General features: G+C 46.1%; 1 protein-coding gene across 2 annotated transcripts in view; it reads right to left on the bottom strand.

Moving 5' to 3' along the window:
* Nucleotides 1-581: 581 nt before the first annotated feature.
* Nucleotides 582-9,615, bottom strand: part of SLC12A3 (solute carrier family 12 member 3) — a 31,903-nt gene continuing 22,869 nt past the window's right edge. For both annotated transcript variants that reach the window (XM_082233454.1, XM_082233455.1), the window contains exons 22-26: nt 5,070-5,181; nt 4,588-4,674; nt 3,688-3,823; nt 2,404-2,471; nt 582-1,574 (exon numbers count right to left, since the gene is read on the bottom strand). In XM_082233454.1, coding sequence (XP_082089580.1) covers nt 1,433-1,574; nt 2,404-2,471; nt 3,688-3,823; nt 4,588-4,674; nt 5,070-5,181 — 545 coding nt within the window. In that variant the 3' untranslated portion in view covers nt 582-1,432. The remainder of the gene's footprint in view (nt 1,575-2,403; nt 2,472-3,687; nt 3,824-4,587; nt 4,675-5,069; nt 5,182-9,615) is intronic.

The following is a 9,615-nucleotide window of genomic DNA, read 5'->3' as shown; positions in this document are numbered from 1 at the left end:
CCCCCTGGCATTGCTCATTACCACTGCTGCTACCACTGCCACCCACTGTAGGCACCAGGTAAGCTGGTGGTGAGGAACATTAAGCCTAGGCACTGGATATGTCCCTTCAGGCCTCTCTGGTTGTGCCTCTTGCTCCTTTTAAGGGGGATTGAGGAGTGTGTGGGTGTAGAAAATAGCACACCATACAAAAGGCAAAATTTAACATTCATTGCTTCTTGCCCCACCCATAGCTGCCCTGTGAAAGGTAGCCCAGAAGAGAATGTGTCCCATGCGCTGAAGCAAGGTCCTCCCACCCAATCAGGTTTAAGCCAACCAGGGGTTGGAGCAGGGGACTCCCACCAGAGGGCCTTTTGCCTAGAGCCCCTCTCCATGATGAGTGCCCAGTGGGATCGTCAGGAGATGGACCTACTTGATGCAGGTTGGTTGCCTTGACGACTCTGAAGCTTTTTGAGGGAATGGGGGGGGGCAACCAATTATGCAACATTTTGAGGGCAGGCTCTTCCCTCCAGCTCATAGGGTGGTCACTAGTGCATTGGCAAAAAAGAGGATGCAGATTTGCGTGAACAGTGCATGTGATATTTTATAGGTATAGATGCAAATTTGGAAAGAATTGCTACAGTTTGAATAGAAATACAATCCATTTCACCATAGTGGGGAAGGTGTCAACCTCTATACCTGCTCAATCTGCCATCCGGGTTCTAATTAATGATGGACTATTATGAGCCCTGCCCCCCACCATAATTTTATTAGTCTTTAACTTTAGGCTTGCCATACATCAGGAAAATTCCTGACACATCCTGGTTTTCAGGTGTAAAAGTGGCATCAGGGATGTCATGGAAAACCTGGATGTATGTCAATGTGATGGGAAAACAGCAGGAACAGCTCCAGAAGATTAAAATCACTATTCCCCCCCCAAAAAAAACCCCAACTTTGCAGATGTCAGGAATTTTTACTTTTTGAAATATGGCAACCCTATTTAACTTAGACTGAGCAGCCATTAAACTGGGAAGTTTTGGCCCTATAGATGTTGCTGAACTACAACTCCCATCATCAGCCCCAGCAAACATGGCCAGGGGGTGATGGTAGTTGTAGTTCAGCAACATATGGGGGGCAGGAAATACCACCACACCTGAAGTAGAGGATGCCTTCAACTCAATGACTCTCTTCTGTACAGCAGGACACATGGCAAACCACATCCCCTCAGCAATCCATCAAAATCTACCAGAGACCATTGGTCAGATTATTCCCCTAACAACTTGTGGCAGGGCGGAATATCCATCATTCACACCACAGCTCAGGAATATTCATCATTCACACCACAAGTCTTTTATTGTGGACCTTCCACCACCAGAAACAAACCCTCCAGAAGGCCCAAGTCCTAAGAGCAGGATCTGGCCTGGAACAAATTCATCTTGATTCAGCTGCCCAAGAATCACTGGCAATAAAAGGTCAAGACATTCTCCTGGTTGCCCCTGGTCAGGATGACGGGGGGTCTCAGGTCCTGCGAGAGGGTTTCCAGCCAAGCCATATAGAGGCTGCTAGGACATCTTCCCTTTCGGCCTATCGGCAGCGTTCTAGAAAAAAAAAGGTGGAGAAAGCAGAGAACAGCTTGGGTTTGTTCGTTGTAAATACAGCTCAGTGGCGTAGCTTGGGCTGTCAGCACCCGGGGCAAGGCAAGTAATTTGCACCCCCTAACCCGTGGATTTGCGCCCCCTAACCCTAACCCCCAGATGTTGTGCCCAGTGCGGCCGGCCCCCCCTGCACCCCCACGCTACGCCACTGATACAGCTGGTTTCTTATTTTTATGGCACGGCCAGAGACCTGTAGTAGCTGGGTGGCAAGAGCTGACGGAAGCTGTAACCCAGAACATCTAGAGGTTTACCAGGCTGGGGACGCAGCTACTCAATCTAAATCTGGCCTGCACAACATCTGCTGTGCTTTGCTGAATGCAGCCCACCCTCCTGAGACCTGAGAGGGGGCACCTGCAAATCCTGCCTGCCGGGACTGCAGTCCCAGGAGAGTTGTCAATGTAAGAAAAACACTGGGGCCTAATTTGAATAGTATAGTGCTTGTTATCTGGTGGGCGGGGCTTGTGTGTTTTGCTCTAAAATCAGCCCCTCCCTTCATTGCGTGTTGCCTCCTGTTTTTGTATTTAGTGTCTCTCATTATGTTTTGTTACAGTTTTCTTTATTATTAAGGATTGATTTTGTTAATCCTCCCCCCACCTCCACAACAGCCAAGGCCCTTGGAGGCCACCATGCATGGTTGCTTCAGCTTGCTGGGTTGTGCAGGCCTAGCCCGTATCAATGCATTTCCAGCCATACTTCTTTGTAAGGTCAACATTTCACAAAGTACATGCAAAAACTCAGGTTGGTCAGTTGGTTGGTGGCTTGTCTTACTTACATGAAGATGAGGGCTGCATCTCGCGAGTAATCCAACAAGATTTCGTTCATCCTTACTTGTCGAAGTGACTGAAGGGCGGAAGAGAGAATAGACAGTAAATGCAGAGATTAAGGCCACATTTACACCATGAATTTAAAGCTTTGAAAGCACTTTAAACAGTCATGGTTTCCCTCAAAGGTTCCTGGAAGCTGCGGTTTGTTAAGCGTGCTGAAATTTGTTCGGACACTCCTGTTACCTCTCACAGAGCTACATTTCCTAGTGTTCCTTGGGAAGAGGGGCCGGCTGTAAAACCACTCTGAACAATGTGGTTTGTTAAGTGTTGCTGGGAATTGTAACTGTGAGGCGTAAACTACAGTGCCCAGAGTTTGTTGAGGGAATGAATATGCTACGAAGGTGCTTTAAAGCCCAGATGTTGCTGAACTTATACTTCCCCTGACTGTTGGCCATGCCAACTGGGGTTTATTATTGTTTCTTTTTATTTAAAAGCATTGTAAACCACTAAAAAATCTCTTGACGGTACAGTGGTCCCACAATTTACATGTAATTTACTTACATCATTGCAGCTTTGTGTGTGGAAAATAAATAACTGGAAACTGGGAGTGAGGAGTCAGAAGGAGCCATCCAAGATCTTGCACAACCTTCCCAGAACCCAATAAGCAAGACAGGGGGGCTTAAAAAGTTATTTCCCACTGTAGAGCTTTTGGGCCCTCTGCCTTGCTTACTGGGTACTGGGAAGGTCACATGACCTTACCAGAGCCTAGAAAAGGAGATAAAGGGCAATACCCACTCCAGATAGGTAGGGATGGTTGCGCAGCTGGGAGGGAGATTCCAGGGTATGCTGACTCTACACAGTTTTGCCTTTGCTCGTGGACCACCCCCTGCCCCATGTAATTTGCAGACCCGCTGTATTCAAAAATGCAACATAGAAACAATGAAAGTATAAAAACAGAGATACAATTTGAAAACCAACAAAACAGTGTTATTAAAAAAACAGCAACAGGAATTCAGTAATAAGATAGTCCAATCTTGTGGGTCAGGGAAAGTCAGGGCAAAAAGAGATGCCTTTATGAGTTGCCTGAAGCAACTGATGGGTGATCTTTCGTGAATGGGAGACGGAAGAAGGGCATGCTCCAACAATGCAGAAGTCCAGTGCCATCTCGAGGGCCACAGGTCAGCCACCCCTGCATTAAAGGCCTTGGGACCCGTTGATAGGAGACATCAATTATTTTTCACTTTTTGTGATGGCAAAGCCCACTCTCCACATGGCCAGCGAGACCCTCAGACCTTAGCTTTATTTTTCATGACTTCCTCATCGGAAATCTTCCATGGGCAGCCGTGCCTCATCTCGTTCACCATCGCCTCGTCTTTGAAGCCATCGTTCAGTCTGAATGGGGCAATTAAGTCGTCAAATCTCTTCACACTGTCAACAAAACCATGGAGATCTTGTAAGTGACCAGGTGGCATTGTTTCTGCCTGAACCAAATAGACCATCTAGGATCTCTCTTCCCCAGAACATTCCAGCACTCAACATGAAACTGTCAGCTGTGGGGACCCGTACATGTCTGTAATACCAAGTTGGGGACAAATCTCAGTTTCAGTTTCTTGTTTTTCTAGCCTCGAGAACATTAGAAGAGCGCTGGTGGATCAGGCCAGTAGCACATCTAGGCCAGCATCCTGTTCTCACAGTGGCTAACCTGATGCCTGAGGGAAGCCTACAAGAAGGACCTGAGCACAAGAGCACACTCCCCTCCCCTCTAGTTTCCAGCAACTGGGATTCAGAGGCAAACTGCCTCCAACAGTGGAGGGAGAAACCTAGTTATTGTGCCTAGTAACCATTGACAACCCTATCCTCCATCAAAGCCTTAAGTTTGCCACATTTCCACATAGTTTTAAAAGTCATATTTCTAGCTAATTTTTCTAATGTAAAATGTTAGGTGCTTCTGATACAAATTATTACACAATCTTTAATGTATATGTATAACCACTGCAAAAACCAGGAAGTCATGTTATGCATTTAACAGTCATCCTGTATTATTATTATTTATATAACAAACCTTAAAATTTAAGGAAGAAGTAAAAAAAACCACACCCATCAATGTTTAAATAAACAAAATAACAATAAAAAAGTCAATTGCAGATTATTAAACTGGATGAGCAAGAAGCTACAGTTAAGTCTTGATTTACTGTTCAGGTCGGGGTTTCTGGTTGATGTCGGGAAGAATATGGACCTCATGAAACCCAAGTCGGAACTTGCTTAACAAGGAGATGATCCTGCAAGAGGAGAAAGAGACCAGTAGTACCTTTTGCAGGGGGCAGCAGTTTCGTTTTTATGTTTTCCTATGCCCAGTGCACACATTGATTCTTTACATTCTGAGGATAACTGAAATGCGATAACCTCTCTTCATGTTAGGAATTTTGCTATGCATCTTGGACCAGCCTTCCTCAACCGGGCACCCTCCTGTCATTTCTCCCACAACCTGCATTTTAATAGATACATTTTTTTTGCATTGTTTTAATTCTATAGATAGCCTAATTACTTTTGTAACCATAGCCTTTTAGATGCCCCAATGGGAAGCTCACAAGCAGGGCCTGAGAACTACCACAGCCCTCTCCCAGAGCACAAGGGATACAAATCCAATCGAGGCCACAAGCAGTCCTAGACTTACGCCTTGCGCTCTTCATCCATCCTGTTGATCTGCCCTCCGACAAACACCCGGATCTTGCATTTCCCCCACCTCTTCTTGCGCCCAAGGAGGTAAGGTATGAGGAGTGTCAGGCCTGCCGAGTAAAAACACAGAATGGCTCTTGATCAAATAACTGCGGAGAAAATGGAGTCTGGGAATCCTTCGTTTATTTCAGTCTTTCCCAACCTGGTGCCCTAGAGATGTTTTGGACTACAACTCCCATCATCTCCAGGGCCCCAGGTTGGCAAATACTGATTTATATCACACTGTACTTCCAAGACGGAGCCTATGGTGGCTATAGACAAGGTACCCAGGTGGCCTTTCATCCAAGGAGTGGCCAAACCCAAACCAGCTTAGCTTTAGCAAGGTTGCTGCATCATGTGCCTCAGATCAGCCCCTGGGACCAAAGAATCTTAGAGCTCTAGAGTGAGAAAGGACCTCAGGAGTAATCTGGTCCACCCCTCTGCAATGCGACAATCACAGCTAAAGAATCCTTGACAGATGGCCATCCAACCTGTTTTAAAACCTCCAATGAAAGAGAGTCCACCATCTTTGGATGGTGGTTGTCCGTTCCACTGTTGAATTGCTATGACCATCAGAAAATTCATCTTAATGTTTAGCTGGAATCTCCTTTTTTGTTATTTGTACTTTGAATCCATTGGTTCAGGCCTTAGGGGGACTAGGCTAGTCCCCTAAATGTTCTCGGTAAACTAGAGTATTAAAGTATTAAAGCGTGTTGCCTCCTTCCCAAAGCTCAGGAAGCTTCTACCCAGTTTATTGAGGGAGGCACAATGCTCATGTGTGCAATATTGGGACATTGTGCGTGTGATGTTTCCCCTTCCATCATCCTCATAAGCTGGTGCCTGTGGCCCTAACTGTTCCCTTATCATAAAACCCACTGACAAATACCCCTTCCTCTTGGTTCATGTGGGAACCAATGACACTGCAAGCAATAGCCTCCAGAAGATCAAAAGAGACTATGAGGCTCTCGGCAGGAAATTGAAGCAACTAAATGCACAAATTGTCATCTCATCTGTCCTCCCAGTTGAACGACGTGGCCCAGGGAGAGAGGGGAAAATAGTGGAAGTGAACAGCTGGCTTCGCAAATGGTGTAAACAGGAACGGTTTGGATTCTTAGATCACGGACTGCAGTTTCTTGAAGATGGACTTCTGGCAAGTGATGGGCTGCACCTCACAACGGTTGGGAGAAATGTTTTTGCCAAAAATCTCAGAAACCTCATCAGGAGGGCTTTAAACTGACTAATGTGGGGGAGGGAGACAGTGCTCCTGAAGGTAGGAGTCTATCAATTAATGAAGATGATCATCCAAATGTCATAGACCAAATGGAGCAAACAGCACGCGGACCTAGTGGTGGGAGGAAAAAATCCTTAAATAAGAGACACGGGGGAATGATTAATGGACTTCAATGTCTGTACACTAATGCGCAAAGCATGGGAAATAAACAAGATGAGCTTGAGCTCTTGGTACAGCAAACTAAATATGACATAATAGGCATCACTGAAACCTGGTGGGATAAGTCCCATGATTGGAATGTAATAATGGGGGGATACAATCTATTTCAGAGAAACAGACCAGACAAGAAAGGAGGAGGAGTGGCGTTATATGTCAGGGATGTGTATACCTGTGAAGAGATCCAAGATTTAGATCCTCAAAGCCAAAGTGAGAGCATTTGGGTCAAAATTAAGGGAGAGAAGAATAACAGAGACCTCATTGTGGGAGTTTACTATAAATCCCCAAGCCAAACGGAGGACATAGATGATGCCTTCCTGGAACAGATGGCCAAGCATGCAAAAGGAAGGGAGATAGTAGTAATGGGGGACTTCAATTACCCGGATATTTGTTGGACGTCAAACTCAGCCAAGAGCATAAGGTCAAACAGATTCCTCACTGGCCTTGCAGACAACTTCATTGTCCAGAAAGTGGGAGAAGCAACAAGAGGAACAGCCATTTTAGATCTGGTCCTAACCAATGTTGATGACCTGGTTAGTGGGGTAGAAGTGGAAGGATCATTAGGCGCGAGTGATCATGCTCTTCTGAAGTTTACTATACAGCGGAAAGGAGCAGCCAAGCATACTAGGACTCAATTTCTTGACTTTAAGAAAGCCGACTTCATAAAACTTAGGGAAGTGCTGGGTGAGATCCCATGGACAACAATACTAAAAGGAAAGGGAGTTCATGATGGCTGGGAGTTTGTTAAGAGGGAGATACTAAAAGCACAACGTCAGGCAATACCAATGAGACGGAAACATGGAAGGTGCCTAAAGAAGCCAGGGTGGCTATCTAAAGAACTTTTAACTGAATTAAGATTAAAAAAGGATGTGTACAAAAAATGGAAAAGGGGGGAAACCACCAAAGAGGAATTCAAACAAATAGCCAGCACGTGTAGACACAAAGTCAGAAAAGCTAAAGCACAGAATGAACTCAGGCTTGCTAGAGAGGTTAAAAGCAACAAAAAAGGCTTTTATGGGTATGTTCGTAGCAAAAGGAAGAACAAAGAAACAATGGGGTCACTCAGAGGAGAAGATGGTGAAATGCAAACAGGGGACACAGAAAGGGCTGAACTACTCAATGCCTTCTTTGCCTCAGTCTTCTCCGATAAAGAAAACAATGCCCGACCTGAAGAATTTGGAGCAAATGATTCAGCAAAGGAAACACAGCCCAGAATAACTAAGGAGATAGTACAAGAATATTTGGCTAGTTTAGATGTATTCAAGTCTCCAGGGCCAGATGAACTGCATCCAAGAGTATTAAAAGAACTGGCAGATGTGATCTCAGAACCACTGGCAGTCATCTTTGAGAATTCCTGGAGAACAGGCGAAGTCCCGGCAGACTGGAGGAGGGCAAATGTTGTCCCTATTTTCAAAAAGGGGAAAAGAGAGGACCCAAATAATTACCGCCCAGTCAGTCTGACATCAATAGCAGGGAAGATTCTGGAGCAGATCATTAAGCAAACAGTCTGTGAGCACCTAGAAAGGAATGCTGTGATCACCAATAGTCAGCATGGATTTCTGAAAAATAATAGCAGGGAAGATTCTGGAGCAGATCATTAAGCAAACAGTCTGTGAGCACCTAGAAAGGAATGCTGTGATCACCAATAGTCAGCATGGATTTCTGAAAAATAAGTCATGTCAGACTAACCTGATCTCGTTTTTTGACAGAATTACAAGCCTGGTAGATGAAGGGAACGCAGTGGATGTAGCCTACCTTGATTTCAGCAAGGCATTTGACAAGGTGCCCCATGATATTCTTGTAAAGAAGCTGGTAAAATGCGGTCTTGACTATGCTACCACTCAGTGGATTTGCAACTGGCTGACTGACCGAACCCAAAGGGTGCTCATCAATGGTTCCTCTTCATCCTGGAGAAGAGTGACTAGTGGGGTGCCACAGGGTTCTGTCTTGGGCCCGGTCTTATTCAACATCTTTATCAACGACTTGGATGATGGACTCAAGGGCATCCTGATCAAATTTGCAGATGACACCAAACTGGGAGGGGTGGCTAACACCCCAGAGGACAGGATCACACTTCAAAACGACCTTGACAGATTAGAGAACTGGGCAAAAATAAACAAGATGAATTTTAACAGGGAGAAATGTAAAGTATTGCACTTGGGCAAAAAAAATGAGAGGCACAAATACAAGATGGGTGACACCTGGCTTGAGAGCAGTACATGTGAAAAGGATCTAGGAGTCTTGGTTGACCACAAACTTGACATGAGCCAACAGTGTGACGCGGCAGCTAAAAAAGCCAATGCAATTCTGGCCTGCATCAATAGGAGTATAGCATCTAGATCAAGGGAAGTAATAGTGCCACTGTATTCTGCTCTGGTCAGACCACACCTGGAGTACTGTGTCCAGTTCTGGGCACCACAATTCAAGAAGGACACTGACAAACTGGAACGTGTCCAGAGGAGGGCAACCAAAATGGTCAAAGCTTGGTGGGTTTCTGGATGAAACATTGGCTCTGGATCCATTCCAGTCTGGCTTCCGCGCTGGTCATGGGACCGAGACGGCTCTGGTCGCCCTAACAGATGACCTTCGTAGACAGCTGGATCGAGGCGGGTCAGGGCTGCTGATTCTTTTAGATCTATCAGCAGCTTTCGACATGGTCGATCACGAACTTTTGGACCACCGCCTTACCGACGTGGGGATCCAGGGCACAGTCCTTCAATGGCTGCGCTCGTTTCTCTCTGGTCGGGGACAGAGGGTGGCGCTTGGGGGGGAATTGTCATCGCGCCACTCCTTGGTGTGTGGAGTACCTCAGGGCGCGATACTCTCCCCGATGCTTTTCAACATCTTTATGCGCCCCCTCGCCCAGCTTGTTCGGAGTTTTGGGCTGGGTTGTCATCAGTATGCCGATGACACCCAACTCTATCTGTTGATGGATGGCCATCCTGACTCGGCCCCAGACACACTGACCAGATGTTTGGAAGCTGTGGCTGGATGGTTACGTGGGAGCCGGTTGAAGCTAAATCCTTCGAAGACAGAGGTCCTGTGGCTGGGACGGGGC

This window comes from Podarcis vaucheri (genome assembly GCF_965113315.1).
Source record: "Podarcis vaucheri genome assembly, chromosome: 7".
NCBI lineage: Eukaryota > Metazoa > Chordata > Lepidosauria > Squamata > Lacertidae > Podarcis > Podarcis vaucheri.
Note: the sequence above shows the minus strand (reverse complement) of the source record. Positions and strands in the feature narration are given on the sequence as shown.